Below are 17,822 nucleotides of genomic sequence, written 5' to 3' on the forward strand. Positions count from 1 at the left end.
CTTCTGGTACAGTGTAGCCGATGGCAAGAGTGTATGTGAAAAGGTGTTAGGGATATTTTACTTTAGAATTGGATAAATATATGTATATTTGAAACTATACTTAAGTGTTTAAGTAAAATAAAGATGACACCTGAAGACTGATTGAAAATGATATGTTATGCTAATCAATTTATAAAAACAGGTATGGAAAATTATCTTAATTAAATAGTAAGTTTCGGAAATATAGCATTCACATTACATGAAAATAATAAGCAAAGAATACAAATTATTTTTCTGAGAGAGATGAAACCAATGAACGGAGATCACTGACTCCAGGATCTAGATTAATTCCGAAATGTTGAACAGTGTTTAGATTAGCAATCCAATAAGCTTCTTTTATTTCTCTATATGCTTTAGTTTTGAATCCTGTTTCAATGCCGATGAGAGTAACATCATTAATGGAATGACCGGGTTGATTAAAGTGTTGAGCAACAGGGAGATCTTTTTCAGTGTTTTTTTCTAAAAGAAGGAATTTTACACACTGACTTGTACAAAAAAACCTACAGACAGACCACAATACCTTCACTATAAAAGCTGTCACCCCTCTCACACTAAACGAAACATTACTTACAGCTCTTAGAATAAAGAAAATATGCTCAGATGAAACAGACTATCAAAAACACACCAAGGATCTAAAACAAACCATGTTACAAAGAGGATATAAAGATACAGAAATCTACAGACAAATTGAAAAGGCTAACAACACTCAGCAGAAAAGCATCCTAAATCAGAGCAATACTAAACTTTCAAATAGAATTCCTCTTATTATTACCTATCAGTTTAAACTCAGAAATGTTTCGCAAATTCTGAAAAAACATTTTCATCTCCTACAGCTGAATGATTGCCTTAAACAGATATTTCCTGAAGTTCCTATTGTCTCCTTCCGAAAAAACAGAACTGTAAAAGATATCTTTGTTCACATAAAAGTGAATTACATCCCACACAAAAATATTGTCGTCCATGTAATAAAGCCCGTTGTCAAACCTGCAAGTTCATAAAAACCACTGACTCATTTTCTAACAAGCACAATCAAAGAAACTTTAAAATATCCAAAGAAATCACTTGTGAAACCAAAAACACCATTTACCTTGTACAGTGTAAAAAATGCAATTACCAATATGTAGGACATACACAAACAACTCTTAGAGAACGTTTCAACAACCATAAATCTATTAACACTGAAAAAGATCTCCCCTGTTGCTCAACACTTTAACCAACCCGGTCAATCCAGTAACGATGTTACTCTCATCAGCATTGAAACAGGATTCAAAACTAAAGCAGATAGAGAAATAATAGAAGCTTATTGGATTGTTAATCTAAACATTTTTCAACCTTTCGGAATTAATCTAGATCCTGGAATCAGTGATCTCCGTTCATTGGTTTCATCTCTTTCAGAAAAATAATTTGTATTCTTTGCTTATTATTTTCATGTAATGTGAATGCTGAATTTCCTAAACTTACTATTTATTTAAGATAATTTTCCATACCTGTTTTTATAAATTGATTAGCATAACATATCATTTTGAATCAGTCTTCAGGTGTCATCTTTATTTTACTTAAACACTTAAGTAAAGTTTTAAATATACATATATTTATCCATTTCTAAAGTAAAATATCCCTAACACCTTTTCACATACATTCTCGCCATTGTCTACACTATACTGGAAAACCAGGTGACCTTTATAATGTCATTAAACTCCCTTTATATATATATATATATCATTCATTCGATTACACCACCATTCCCAGTTTGCCCTTGAAGAAGAAAGGTCCACCTTTCGAAAGTACTCGGGTTATACGATTTTTATTCATTTCTATCAAGACTTCTTTAACCTATGTGTTTTTCTAACATCATTAATGAGGTGGATGTTACAAAATAACCCAAAATATTAAAAAAATTATTTTTTTCAAGATCTTCATATTTTTAATATACTTTTTTTTAAATAAAGCATTATTAGACATTTTTTGTGGTTAGTGTTTTGCCATATTGCCTTACAATTGACAGTTAATGAATTGGATGAGTTAGTAAATTTGCCAAAAGTTAATGTCCATCAATTTTAAAATAATATTCAACTAAGATTTGATTTTCCAAGCAGACTCTTAACCATACATCTCTTAAGAGCATGCTCACATGTTTTGTAAATGTTGTGACAAGTTTGAAGAAAAAAAGTTTTGTGAGATGAATATTTGGTAATTATTTGAAAGGTGCATATATTATAACATTCATGGGTACTCATGTAGTGATTTAGTAGATATAAACATTGACTAAATTATTTGGATATAACCTTCTTGTATAAAGAAAGTAATGTAATATCTAAAAAAATAAAAATTTAGTATAGAACATTTTTATTTCTTTTTATTCTAAGTAAATGGCTGGTTAAGTGAGACTAAGAGTGTTAAAATTGTTGGAATCACGATTTTTTATTCATATGTTAGCCAGTTATTTTATACGTTTCTGTTATGTGCATTTTATGTTAGATATGAAATAGTTGAAATTACATTTAATAAACTGAAAATATGTTCAATCTCATTTTACACATCCATATATATATATATATACTTGTTATAATTGCTTGATCTAATAAATAGTATGTAATTAGAAACTGTTGCAAAAAGAAAAGGAGTAATAGAAACTTTATTGTGCCAATAACTGATGTACTTATGTTAAAGCAACAAGCAATTAAGAACAGAAAGATTGATATTTATAATCTTGATTTAAAGAAAAGTTAATTTTTTAGGTGGAATTTACTATTAACACATCAAAAGTCAACAACCAGAAAATTGCTAATGATGTCAAAGTTGTCAGTCGACAAGTAAAAAATGGTTTTCGGTATGCACATCGTGGATTTATAGCAGCACTGAAAGACAGTTTTGGATTTATAGAAACTGAGGACCATAAAAGTGAAGTTTTTTTTCATTTCAGGTATAAAAATAAATTGTTTGATGTTTTCATTGTGTTTTATCTCTAAAGCGTGTATTGAAAATTAAACACCAAACAGTTTGTAAAGCAAGAGTTATGATGAAGTGGTTACATTTTTGTTTATTTTGTAGTGAAACATTTCAAACAATAGATATGCATGATATTACATGTGGAGGTATATCTGTGAATGTGTTTGTATTCATTGCTCTAGACTAGAAATTTGTATATATTTATATCCTCAGAGATCAGTGAATGTGTAGTGATATTCTTTTTTTGCTTTGGTACGTTAGTTTGTTTTTAATGCATTATTTAAAATTTCAGTGTTTTTGATGGTAATCCCTCTCATTTGGAACTGGGACAAGAGGTTGGGTATGGGGTAACGCACAAAGGAGGTAAACAGAGTGCTGAATGTGTTCGCAAGCTTGCTCCAGGATCAATTCCAGCTGAAGAGATTTACCCAGAAATTTTAAATGGAACTGTTTATCGTACCTTACGTTGTTTCAACCCAGAACAAGAAGAGTATTCTGGTCTGATTGCTTTGAATAATGCAGATGAAGGTTAGTAATCCCATGTTATTGCCTTTTCTGTAGGCAATGAAGCATACATTTTTATTCATGATTTTCCCATTCATAGAGCATGTTTTGAATACCGGTAAATAATATGTTCTCTTTCTGTTTACACAAGAAAAATTAATATTTCAAGGAAATATTTATGAGCCTATCGAGAGCTCTTGCATTCCAAAAGGATTTTATTTAGGTTACTATCCAAGATTAATTTTTGCATTATGAAATAAAAAAGATTGTTTGTACCAGTGATATGTTATAGTTATGCAAATATATTTTGTACTGTGTTAAGAATGTTTAATATGTTGATTTTCAATGTGGACTCTAATAGCTTTATTCTTTGATATAATTCAGCCAATATTTGCTACCTATAAGCTCTCCAGGTGCTCGAAACAAGTTGTCAACTTTGAAATTTAATATGATTTTAGTGCATTGTAATTTTTCCCTAATTGCTCTGAACAATACTCTCAGTGTACAAGAAGCTGCAATCATAGAGTAGAATAGTGGGTGCACTGCAGGTCTTTAATAATGTAGGTTGTACTTTAATAAAGTCATGAATTTTTCATTTGTTTCCTTTGATTGAAATGCTGCAATCTTCGTGTAGAATGGTAGTGCACTGCAGTAATGTTGGTTTTATCTTAATAAATTCATTAAAGTTCCACTTGTTTTTCTCTCTTTTTCTTCTATTGCATATTGTCAAAGTATGGAAGCATATGTTATCAGTAAATTAATTTTTTTTGTTACCTGTATTCACCTCAGATGGTGATATCAATGTTGGACAGCCCACCTTGTATCCTTTTGGAATAACCAGCCTTTATGACAAACATGACATGCTTCAGAAAGGAGATGTGGTACAGTTCCAGATCGGAATTGCAAAGGCTACTGAGCAAGAGCAAGCAATGAATATAAAAGCTGTTCGAACACGCCATCAGGTATGTTTTGAAAATAACGCTGATTTGGATGAAGTATATCTATGTATGTTCAATTATATGTATCTGTGTATCTACATATTTGTAGTTTATTATATTTTGTCAATATATTTCTGCTCTATTTTTGCATATTACTCATATTTCTACTCAAAAAATGTCTTTAGAAAACAGGGCATTGAATTGTTACCAGTGTATTATCCACATTAAAACTTAATGTACATACAAGCAACATCCAGTCAGACTGATGGCTCAACTTGTTTGTACAGTGGAGTTTAGCTTTATGCACCATTAAGGTCTCTAAGTAAACCTACCAATAAGTGATATGATGTATGTATTCATAATTACCTTTGAACAGATTTAATAAATAATCTTCTAATACTTACAAAAAGTAAAGAATTAACAATCATTGTTCGAATGGATAATAAACTACTGATTTATATTGTCCATCTTTTCTAACAAATGTTATGAAGAGGTAAAATAATGTGTTGACTAGGATTCTTTGTAATTATTAGACTTTATAGAAAATCTGTGAAAGTTTGACAGGTAATTTTTGTGTTATGGAAACAGGTGTTTATTAACAGCTTTATCTTTATTGCTGTGGAATACTTTGAATTTTCCAGTTATAACTTAAGCCATTTAAAAATTGTAGTTCTAAGAAGTTTTCAATCAATTAGCAATTTAGTTTCAGTTAGTCAACATAAGTTGTCTGTAAGAAAAGGTCAACTCTTTTGCTACTGCCATTGTGGATTACACTGACCACATGACCCCAAACTGACCATCATATTTTTCATACTATAACTTTTAACATTTTGTGTATCTTCATGAAATGTTTCAAGTTTTTAGTAAATGTTATAAGTCTTTTGTAGACAAAAAGGAAATCAAATTTTTAAGTACTTAACGTGTAATCAGTGTTGACTGAGTAGTATCTTTCTATCATTTTTAGTATTGACTTTGAAGTTCCAAAGTACTTCTCTTGAGAATTCCTACTTCTAACATTTTCACATCTATTTCCTATGTTTATTTTACAGTTAGTGGCTGAAGTAGACATCTGCCAAACATAAAGCAATGAATCGCTGCTTCTGCCATTAGACTGTTTACGTGACACTGTAATATGACACCATCAATAGTAAATAAGCATGTGTGACTGCAGTAAGCTGAGATTCCCATAGAGTATTTTGTAATCCTGTTTCCAAGGGCACAGCAGGAGAAGGTTTATCAGTTTTTTTACAGTACAGTGGTTACAAGGAGAATCATCTGAAGTAGTAAAAGTGCAATAAGATGTTTATGATATCATTCTGTACAAAGTCCGAGCTAATCCAGTAAATTTAGTGGGTATTTGGATGTTAGTTATCTTCCCGAGGTGGTTGGGGTTAAGCAGTATCGGTGTACAAAGTATGTAAGTGCCTGTGAACGTGTGTGTGCGTGTGTATGTATATATATATATATACATTATGACTGTTTACTTATAAATGCTTAATTTTTATTATTTTTCTTAAAACATAAGACAATAAATAAAAAAATACATAGAAAAACAATAATTTCTAGTATTTATGATGTTATGAAATTGATTTGCTTTTCTGCACTGTACTTGCTAAGCTTGTTTGTTCTCTCAAGTGGAGAGGGAAGACAAATTAAATTTTGTAGATTTCATAGATGTATTTTAGAAAACAAAAATTATCAGATTACTTTACTGCTACACATAAAATTACTGTAATTTATAAGGCTTTCTAACTAAACTATATCTAGTCAAACACCTTAGGTGTGAAAAAAGGGTGTGGCCAAAAAAGGATTGAGTAATTTGGGGCATGATAGTGGGTAAAACAAAAAACGAGGCCTAGCTAATTAATGAAATAATATTTGCTGTGGAATTCTTATCAATGTTATAAGTGTAGCTACCAGTTTGGCTGCCAATTTTGATTTCATTCATTTTTTTACACCTAAGGTGTTTTTGATTAGATATCATGACTTTGTCAACACACACCAACAATCTATAACAGGTAAGAAAGTGACACTGGATAGTAACCAACATTAGCTTTAGGATCGCAACCCTATTATTTGGAAAGACCTTTACTTTACAGAACCTACCAATTCTTTAAAATTTATGGTGTAGTTTTCCTCTCTAAAACAGTGTTTATAACTTCCTTTATAGTAAGGCCATGAAAACTAGATCAATATTTTCTTGTCATCACTCTGTACAGGTGTATCAAGCATCATTATTTACACTAATTGCTTAAGCTAATATCACGTGATGCTAAGCGCTCTTTAATTAGGAGAATTTCATAAAGATTTAGCAAATTTGTGCTTAAAAGTTAGCATTGAATAATAACCATTGACCTGTATGATTCTTTTGAAAAATTGAGGTAGAAACTTCTAATTTAGTTTACTTGGCTTAACCAGTACTTGTATATCTGCACGTGCTTTGACCCTATAATTTTGCTGCTCTAAATCCAAATGGCAAAAAACTAAATACAGTCCACTTTTACTCTTAGGTGCAGCTGTAGTAAAAATTTCAGACCAATAGCTCAAGTGACTTTTTGTGTAGGTGTGTGCAAAAAGTTGCACATGTGGTTTATAGTTAGACAAAATTTGACACCTAATTGTAGGTTGTAAAGATCTATCAGTGTACCAAATTTGAAGAAAATCCATAAAAGTTAAGTATGTTTTTCTATCAAATAAGGGTTCCATACTTGAAACAAAAAATAAAATGGAAAGAATTCAATCAAAATTGTAGATTTTATATCTTGTGTACTTCTTAATGGATTGCCATGAAATTTGGTATGTGAAATAAGGTTCCAGTAGAGCACAACCACTGAAAATATGCAGTAGTTTGTATTACCATAGTCTGAGCTACAGAAAATGGCTAAACTATCACTTCTGTTAATAACACACAGTGTCCTGCAGCTTGTTTTGGCTGCACAACACACTACCATGTATCTTGATATGGTTTTAAAAAAACACTTAGAAAAGCTGAACATGGTTGAAATATGAACAGATTATAGCTGAGAGAAGAAACAGAAATAATATAGGAAATTCTCCACACTAATCACTTCCAACATCACTTGTATTGAGAAACATGTCAGAGAGAGAGAGAGTTAGATGAACAATGTAGGGAAAAAAAACTATATTGTAGATATCCTGTATTTTTAAGAGAGATTGTGAAAATTGAAATTTCTAAGTTAGGCCAGCATCTGTGTTAGAAAATTCTAATCATGATACTCAGTCCAAAAATTACCAAAATTATTAGATCATGGAGAAAAACTTTCAAAACAACAGAAGGTAGAACAATTTTGAAAATCACACACTCGGCAGAATGATGCAAGAGTTGTTAAATGTGACCTTCAGGTTTTTTATTTTTACTTAAAGACAGTGTACTGAATGAATAAAAAGTTCTTGCAATAACTTTAGAGGTATCTTAATTACTGTGGAAACTTGGCATTTGCCATAGAAAATCCCTTTGTGGTATTAACCCTATCATCACGGGTCAAAGGCCATATCATCGTGTTTGTTGACTTGCATTCAAAATTTTATTGAACTACTATTTTATGAATTTATGTCAGTAAGTTTGGTATCAAACTGTAGATTATAATTCAAATTTTAGTATTATACATTATTTGATTTCTTAATTTAAAAGTAAATATTAAAAAAATACACCTAAACATTGATGTTTGTGTGTCGTGGTATGTTGAATGCAGCACTGGTTCAAATTAGATGTTTGTGGTGTCAAAATACAAAATATATAGTTTTGTATGAATTAGGAACTCAAATTACCAATATTACAAGCTAGGCTCTAAAATAAGAAACTCCTATCTTTTCTGTTTGCTGAGATATTGCTCATGTACTAAATCAAACACTGTGGCTCTGCTCACCTCTTTCCATTTTTGGAAATGGTCCCTTATATACACTTACTTCTGTATATGACTTGTGAGTAACCAATCGAAAGTTCAGAATGCCCTCCTAGTGGTTTTCTCAGCCATTTTCAAGTGTTATGTCACTACATTTTTTTATACAAATCTTCATGCTGGTAAGGTGTCTTTAGTGAGCTCCAAATTTCATATTTTTATAAACCCAAATATAGCTTAGTTAATAAGTTTGATAAATTATAGTGGAATTCTATGGTATTGATATAGTAATTTATGAATTTTGATTATTTCAAATGTATATTTAAAACCGAAAAAAATTATTTAGTTTCACATCCTCCACCTGCAAAATTTGATAAGGCTTAGCAATCTATGGCAAGCTGCAAACAAGTACAAAGTTTGTAACTAGAAGAGATAATTGTTTGCTGTATTTCTCTATTTACTGTTCTATCTTTTAAGAAAAATAAGTTTTAAAATCTTTTTTGTAAATAGTAATAATGTATCTAAATATATAATATATTATAATTGAAATGTGACTGTATTTTACAAAATACTAGTCCACTAAAATACAGCCAAGACAGGTCACTTTGTAAAGGCCAATTTTATATTCTTGGATATGATAACATGAATGCACATGTGTTGCATCATTGCAACTTCTGTAATGTTAGCCAGGCACAACTGAAAGGTCAATATAATAAAAAATACTAAAGATGTATAAATATATAATGTTATGAGATTTAGACTTTTTAGACTAAACGTTTGTGTTTTCGTGTTATAATTTGTAGTCTTTCTAGAACAAAAAAAAACAACATAATTTATATTTATTTCCTAATTTTTTATGGTGGTTACGAGGTCAGTCAAATCGACAGACCCCGTATAGTTTGGATAAAGAAAATAACAGACAAAATATAAGGTTTTACTGAAAACAAACATTTGAAATGTATTTAGGAGGTTTAAGAGATTACACAAATAATATTTGAGATTTTTGGGACGAAGAATAGTTTTTTAATCATAACATGAAAATCACTTTGCACTCGGACTAGTAACGAAACAGACTCAATATCTTCACAAACAAATCTTAAATAAAAATACTTCATTAAAATATCTGATTTTTTTGTGTACAAAAGACTTGTAATCGTTACTAAAGGTCTACCAAATTTTGTAAAGGTACACATACAACATTAAAAGTTATAGTATAAATACTTAATGCGTGCAAATGTGTATAAAAATTCGTGTATTTTATACCAAGCCTGTTGCAAAAGGGTTAAGAATTTAACAAGGCCCATATTCTATATCTGTTTCTACTACCATATTGGTTAAATGTTTACATTAATTTTTTCCTAACAGTCGATCGTGGAAGCTATTAGAGGAAGTTTTGGGTTTCTAGCACATGAGGTAGATGGAAAGAAACTCTTCTTCCACATGAGTGAAGTGAGGGATGGCATGACTCTGCAGACAGGGGATAAAGTGGATTTTGTTGTAGTCCATAACCAGCGCACAGGAAGATCTTCAGCCTGCAATGTGGTGAAAACTTGGTAGGTCACTAAATTTAAAAGGAATATTTGAAAGAAGCTGTTGCTGTAGTGAATTGTGTTCACAATAACAGTCAGTAATGTCATTTAAAAAATTGTAGTAAATTAAAAACCAAATATTTTTGTTTTGTTTTAAAATAAGTAAAATGACTATTAATCAGTGCTTGAAACTTGTGATAATGTTAGTACTCCTGCCCTGTTTCTGTAACTACTATTAAAATGTCTAATTTTTGTAATAATACTAACAAATGTATTCATAATAATTTCCATGCTTAATCTTTTCCCTGCAAGTGCTTTTATATAGTGTTATTAGTTGTACCTGTATGATTGTCTCACATAATCAGTTTAACTGCTGAAAAATTGGAAGTAAAGATATAAAATACTTGTGATTAAATCTTCAGATGGCCACTAATCAAACACAGATTTGAAGCTATTTAACAACATCCTCAAGCTCAGTGTTTCTCAACCAGTGTGGTGTGATGCTGACCAAGTTGTGCCATGTATTTCTAATTTTATCTTACTTTATTTTATTGGTTAGACTCGTTAGAGTTTTGCGTTCAAAAATAAAGAAAGTATTTCAAATCTCTGGCAGTCCCAATAATAATATTAATTGTTGTTATTATTTGAATTAGATGTATGAAGAACAAAACAAAGACCAATTTTCATGAAATTTTAGTCGGAAAGAAGCCTCATAGTACTAGTACTGGAACCAGAAGTTCAGTATGTTTGAATTACTGTACATGGACTATTGTGCAATATCTTGACAGCCTCGTTCTTGTTGTCTCGTTGATCATTGTGCTATTTGTACAAAATTGTATTGTGAGAGAATCTTTTTATCATTTTCTCAATACCCAAAAAATAGATTGATTTATTACAAACAAAAGGAAACAAGCACGTGAAAGTGGGAAACAGGCAATATTATGAAAATTGTATTAAATATGGATTTTCTTCAGCTGGAGACCATTCACATCCATTGTCTAAATGTGTTGTGTGTCATGTGAGGCTTTCAAATGAAGCCATGGTGCCAAGTAAGCTAAAACAGCATCTAGAAACTAAACATCCATCTCTAGTTGAGAAAGACTTGGATTAATTAAAGCTTTTGCTAGAAGGTAACTTGAAGTAAACAAGTCTTATGACCAGGAGTATGAAGACAGAAGACAATGCACAGAAGGCAAGTTATGTGGTAGCTCAGCTCGTTTCAAAAGCAAAGAAACCACGTGCTATTGCAAAATCCTTAATTCTTCCAACATACAAAGAAATTGTTAAGATTATATTTCGAACTGATGCTGCAGAAGAAATTAGTAAAGTTCCATTTTCAAATGACACTATTAGTTGATATATCAATGATATGTCAGGTGATATTGAATCATCCCTAAAAGAGAGATTAAGAGCAGACAAATGGTTTTCTATTCAGACAGATAAATCAACTGATATAAGCAGATTTGCTTGACTTTTTTTACTATCATCAGATTTGTAGACAAAGATGATATAAAAGATCACTTTTTCTTTTGCAAAGAGTTACCTGAGAGGACTACAGGTGAAGAGATATTCAATGTAGCGAACAGTTACATGGAGGGACACTATGTTCAGTGGTCATATTGTATTAGAGTTTGTATTGATGGAGCGGCATCTAAGGTAGAAAAAATAAAAGGGTTTGTAACTAAGGTTTAACAGAAAAGTCCTTGAACCACTGTGACACACTGCATGACCCATCATGAAGTTCTTATGGCCAAATCACTACCAGATGAACTGAATGAAGTAATGAAACAGATTATTAAGGTGGTTAACTTCGTTAAGACATGACCCCTCAAGAAACATTTATTTTCTGTTCTATATTCAGAAATGGGATCAGAGTATAAATCTATTGTTACACACAGAAGTTTGGTGGCTGTCCAGAGTGAAGGTACTTACAAGTGTGTATGAAATGTGTCAAGAGTTGGAAGTTTTTTTTTCACACAAGAGGACTCTTGTTTTTTAAATTTCTCTGTGACGAATGCTGGGGTGTGCAAAATTAGCATATCTTGCTGACATATTTGTCTTACTGAATATGTTAAATCTTGAAAAAGGCAGAGATGAAAATATCCTTACTGTCTCTAATAAGCTGAATGGCTTTAATGCTAAGTTATATTTGTGGAGAAGACTGAGAAATAGTCGTTTGGACATGTTTTCCAATGTTGCACAGATAGATCCAGCAGCTACAGTGAAAGAAGCTATGGAACAGCATCTAGTATTCTTTAGAATAGCTTGAAACGTTATTTTCCATTACTAGAAGTTAGTAATTTTGACTGGATCAGAAATCCGTTTGCATCATGTAAAAGTGCTAAAAAGTTAGGAATACAAGAACAGACAGAATTGGCAGAAATATGTATGGACAGTAAATTTAAAATGAAATTTTCTGAAATGACATTGGGGAAGTTCTGGTTGCTTGTGGAGAGGCAATACCCTGCTATTGGCTCTCAGGCAATACAAGTTTTATTACCCTTTTGTTCTACATATCTGTGTGAGTTGTCATTTTCAACATTAACTGTCATAAAGAACAACAAAAGGGAACATTTGAAATCAGTCGATCAAGAGCTTCAAGTAACCATAAGCACTATCAAGCCTCAAATTGAGCATCTATGTGCAGTGAAGGAGGCCTAAATATCCTATTAATTATAATGAATACTACATGTAAAATCTAAAATTCATATTAAATGTTTGTATTGCTATATCTTTTGCTGTGTCTTAATATTTTAAGTTATATTTGGTGTGCTGTTGAGAAACACTGCTCATAAATCCTTTGTTTTATTACTGTGCCTGAACTTATACTTATTTTTATTTTGCAAATGTTTTGTCATATTTTGCTTATTTCTAGTGACAGCCTTCCAAGTCAAAGGCCAGAACGTCTGATAAGTCGGCTGCGAATTATATCTGACGAAGGCATTGGGCCACGTGTCATTGTTGTCAGGCAGCCAAAAGGTCCCGATGGAACCACTGGATTTAAAACTTTTCATCAGACAGCACAGGACCAATCAACAGTTGCTACCTCAAAAAGCTTGGAACTCTCTATCAGCAAGATTAACAGTCCCCCTAAAATTATAAATACTGTGGTGGAAATCATGCCAAATGTCATAAATGGTTTAAATTGTAATGGTACAACTGAGTTAGGTGATATTGGCATGACTGCTGTCAACATATTAACTTGACAATTACAGCATGAATGAGAGTGACTGCAGTCATACTGACTGCAGTTGTTTAGTTCCACTTGATTAATTGAAGTATCTTTTTCTAAAGGCAAGCTTTCTTTGTCTTCAGAAATTATTTGTTTAAAGGAGTAATGAATCTGCAATAAAAGTAAAGTTTGGCATTATATAACCAGGGTATTCTAACTTTATAAAGTTTATTTTCAACAGAAAGGAAACTACGATAAGAATAATCATGATATTTTAAAGTTGGAGTTTCAGTAGGCTTCTCATTTTTGTCTTGTATTTTATAACTGCAGTACAGCATAATTTCATTTCAGTAATGTTTAAAGACATCTTATTAGCCCACAAGCCGTTTTGTTTTATTCAAATCTTAAAAAAATGTCGTCAGTTGAAACTTTTGGTAAAACCTGTTTAAAAAATGTCTGTATTAGAAAAAAAATAATTTTTGGTAATCTTTTTTCTATTATTATTATTATTAATCCTGAAGTTTATTTTGATTAATCTCAAAGATGTGAAGCAAAATATGAAACAATTTCATCCGTCAATAAACATCAGCTTTGCTTAAATTTAGGGCTTCCTGAAAAAATCACTGATATTTTGTTGTTACCTCTTCAAAGAACTTAAGTTTTCTCGATGTACTATCTGAATACCTGTGATATTACTTTTGTATGATGTTCTTCCATATAATGCTGTATTAAAAGCAGAGAGTTTCATTTATATAGATTATCAATACAGCCTATTTTATCTAGACAAATGTTTAAAAATTTTGATTAACCCTTTGCTGTATGGTTATGTATGTATGTATGGAATGTGTAAAACAAAATAACTTGGGAATATCTACATTGAAATGTCAGTTATGCGTTGGGCCTAAAACATTGTTCAGAATAATAAAGTCAGGCTTCTCCATTTTTGTAGAGTTAATGTGTATGCATTGACATTGAAGTAATGAAAACATCTTTAGAAACACCTAAAAAGTAATTTTTTGCATTTAACTCAGTTCTAAAAGAATGTGTAAACCCTATGCCCTTAAAAAAATCAACCAGCTGTTTCAGTGTTCAATAATTAGTCCTTATAAGTAAGTAGCTTTTTTACCTATGCTTATGATATATACATAGGCACTGGAGCTTTTTTTAAGTCATTGATCAAAGGATGCTCCAGTGCTCATTTGCAAATAACTCCCTATCTTCAACCTATTTGAGCCTTTTTTCCTGGGCTTTTACTATATATATAAAGGCACCCTATACATTTATGTTTATAATCAGTTTCAAAGTAACCAAATTGTTCACAGGTTGTTTCTTTTTATGTATGTTTCTATTGTAAGTTCGTGGTCAGTATTTTCCTTATCATTATTCTCTTTACACTTTCAGTAGTGTTGTGGTTGATTCCTTACAAGTATACAAGAAAATATTTAGTCAGTGCGTGTGTGTGTGAAACATTTAATACTTTGTTGATCCTTTTCTCTTGTATGACTTACACTGCAGAAGAAGAATATATTAAGTATTTTACTGTTGTTTTTTTGTGTGTGTGTGTGTGTGATGCTTTCTTCACTTTTCGACTGAATTATCATTTTTTACAGCATTCCCAACCAAAACTAACATGTAAAAACGTATATTAACATTTAATTCTAAACTAATGTTGTATAAATCTCATTCCAAGTGTAAAAGAAAATATAATTATAACTTTGTTATAGACCAAAAGTTGAATGTGAAGTTTTAATTTCTGATAAAATGTAAACATTGTAGTAAAAGGACTTATAAATATGAAGGGTAATCATTCTGACGATATATGTTTAACTTAAATAGCATATGACATTCAAAACAGACTGATACCTATATATAACTTTCTACATTTATGATTACGTTTTCATTGCTGAGCCCTAAATGGTAATTAGTTGCTAAAATGTGACTAAAAATAACATCAATTGCTTTGGAAAGTGTTTGTTAGAAGAACAAAGTTGGAACAGTGTATTTACGTAAGTTTTCTGGCTTGATTTCATTCACATTGCCATAATAGAGGCTTGTTAGTTAGCATTGTTTTGAATATTAAAACATAATTTGATACTGACCTAGTCATTTTGAATCATACGTTGTACTTTAAAAACGATCTGACTTGCGAATAAGAAACCAGGGATAATATTCTTACAGTTCAAGTAAAAAATTACACATTATATCTTAACCAGTCTTCTAAGCAGCAAAGGTTTCGGCGATCTTACTAATGGTTTTACTGCAAAGAATTATTGCTATGAAGTTTTATTGAAAGAAATGTTTTAGTGTTTACGAAATAAAAAGCATTTTTCTTAAACTGTCGGAGTGTCATTTTAGCTCATAAAAGTGGATTGATTTTTGGAAATAATGCTCATTTGATGGATGCAAGTATTTTGAAGAGGTAATAAACTGGAAAATAAACTTGCATTGAAAGACGTGTGTGTGTAGTTACTAAACATGTAACATTACAGTGGTCCAGAAAATCTTTTTTTTTACTAAAATAACTTTAAAGCGCAGACCGATCATTTAAGAAACTTTGTGTATGTGTGAATGAATGAATGGTTCACAGACGGAGATGTTGTGTTAAAACAATTTTAAAGCCTCGTCACATATTTCACTCTGTGTCCACGTTTTGTCATGCTATATCACACCAAACATACTCGCCCTTTCAGCCGTGGGGGCGTTATAAAGAGACGGTCAATCCCACTATTCGTTGGTATTTATATTGACTGTTTTAATATACAGTACATTATCTACTTCCAAATTACACGCATAATGGCTTACTGATCAGAGATCGTGGTTAGTACTAACTCTTACATACGGAACGCTATATGATTAATGTTTAATTACATGAAATATTATACAATTAAATACAGTCTGTCTTAATAGCAATGACACTGGGATTTAATATTGCGATAGTGTAAACGTTCTTTTTTTATCAAATTAAAAGTTTTCTGCATTTTATTAATTCATTCCAAGTTAGATCTTTGGTTTTATATCATAGTTAATTTTTTCTTGGTTAGCATATAAAGTTTGGTCCTTTCTACGAAGTTTTTGCTTTTCTTCTTGTTTATTTTCCATTTAAGTATAATATTTCTGTCTTATCATCAAAGGTAATTTCATCTTTATCTGTACTCGGATTGTGAGCACGAGCAGTATACTTCAAAACTGCAAGATTTTATTAAACCCAGAATGATAAGGCACTAACAAGGTTGACAGTACTAGTTAAACAAGCAACGTGTTTTTACAGACGTAGAGAAACGTAATATCTCAAGTGATGTGTGTTTGTTCTTCTAACACGTGGAGGTCGAGATCGCATCTTATTAAGTGACTGTATTTTATTTTTCTGCACGCGGTGGTCAACATAATATCTTAAGTAACTATCTTTTATTCTAACAAGTTGAGGTCAACATCACATCTCAAGTGACTGTCTTTTGTTCTTCTAACAGCTAAGGTTAACATTACATCTAAAGTGACGAGTGTTTGTAGAAACACGGACAATAGAATGAAAGCTATGATGTAATTTGTATTCGGACACAAACAGAAATGTGTGCTGACGGATTCAACAAAACGACTTTCTCGTGCTTGGTATTCATTTTTTTTTTAAGTTGAACTATCAAGAAGTCGATGTAATTTATTAACTGTCACAACTGACGTGCCCGTCATGGCCAGGTGGTTAGGGTTCTCGACTCACAATCTGTGGGTCGCGGGTTCGAATCCCGCCACACCAAACATGCTCACCCATTCAGCCGTGGGGGCGTTATAATGTAACGGTCAATCCCACTATTCGTTGGTAAAAGAGTTGGCGGTGGGTGGTGATGACTAGCTGCCTTCCCTCTAATCTTTTACTGCTAAATTAGGAACGGCTAGTGCAGCTTTGCGCGAAATCCATAACAAGCAAGCAAAAACAACTGACGTAACGGCAAATGCTTAATATAAACATACAACTTTCATGTTTCGTGATGTTACAAAACACGTCGAATCTGATAAGATTAGCATCACAAGTCGCGACATCCTTTGATTGATATGCGTATTCGGCAATATTAAATAATCTGTATCATTGCATACATTTTAGGCTGTAACTAACCTATCATGGATCACTTGGGGCTCTAAGTATAAAAAGGCACATCTTGGGGAGTGGTGAAGTATTTTAGTGTACAGACTGGGATAGACACTGTGGTTTATGATCGATGATTTTTGCGGCTCGTTTTCTAAACGTCAATGAAGATCAGTCGAACTTTAGAGACAGTTTTATACTTAATTAATGAATGGCTTTCTGCTGTCCCTTTGGCTAGGTTTTGTCAACGTCCTAGTGTGCGATCTCCCTGATTCGAGATTCAATATTGATAGAACTGCAGACCTTGATTATAAAAGTTGATTTTATAAAAGCTGCTAATATTTTATTCTATACTCAAAAGTTTTAATATGGTTACTATTATAAATTTTACAAAGTTTTATATGCGTACCAAACAGGTATCGATTTTGTTACTTGTTATTATGCACAAGAATGTGGCACGTGGGCTAAACGGCAAGGATCCGGAAAGAGGGCAACCGGTCAGCAGCACCCATTGCCTGTGTCATTGTTAGGTCTACAAGAATACGTAATAGTTCAAATTAGTATCGCTATCGCTTGTTTCATAGAATATATATACTCGTATGGCATAACGCAAGAATGTAGTGTTCTTCTTAGCTGTGCGCGCTACCTCTTCGATGAAGCGCCGCTGTTGCTAACGCTGCAGCAAGAAAAATACAGCGACGCTACTGTTGTCGCTACATATTTATAAATTTAACGGCACTATCGCTACTTTTGAAA

At 31.8% G+C, this 17,822-nt stretch overlaps 1 protein-coding gene across 1 annotated transcript in view; it reads left to right on the forward strand.

Annotated features, from left to right (window-relative positions):
* Positions 1-15,442, forward strand: part of LOC106460697 (cold shock domain-containing protein E1-like) — a 57,526-nt gene extending 42,084 nt beyond the window's left edge. Inside the window, exons 12-16 of the mRNA XM_013920429.2 lie at positions 2,778-2,962; positions 3,281-3,516; positions 4,282-4,454; positions 9,656-9,843; positions 12,695-15,442. Of these exons, the coding sequence (XP_013775883.1) occupies positions 2,778-2,962; positions 3,281-3,516; positions 4,282-4,454; positions 9,656-9,843; positions 12,695-13,025 (1,113 nt within the window). The 3' untranslated portion in view covers positions 13,026-15,442. The remainder of the gene's footprint in view (positions 1-2,777; positions 2,963-3,280; positions 3,517-4,281; positions 4,455-9,655; positions 9,844-12,694) is intronic.
* The last annotated feature ends 2,380 nt before the right edge of the window (positions 15,443-17,822 follow it).

The sequence above is a fragment of the Limulus polyphemus genome, unplaced genomic scaffold (assembly GCF_000517525.1).
Source record: "Limulus polyphemus unplaced genomic scaffold, Limulus_polyphemus-2.1.2 Scaffold817, whole genome shotgun sequence".
In the NCBI taxonomy this organism is placed as follows: Eukaryota; Metazoa; Arthropoda; class Merostomata; order Xiphosura; family Limulidae; genus Limulus; species Limulus polyphemus.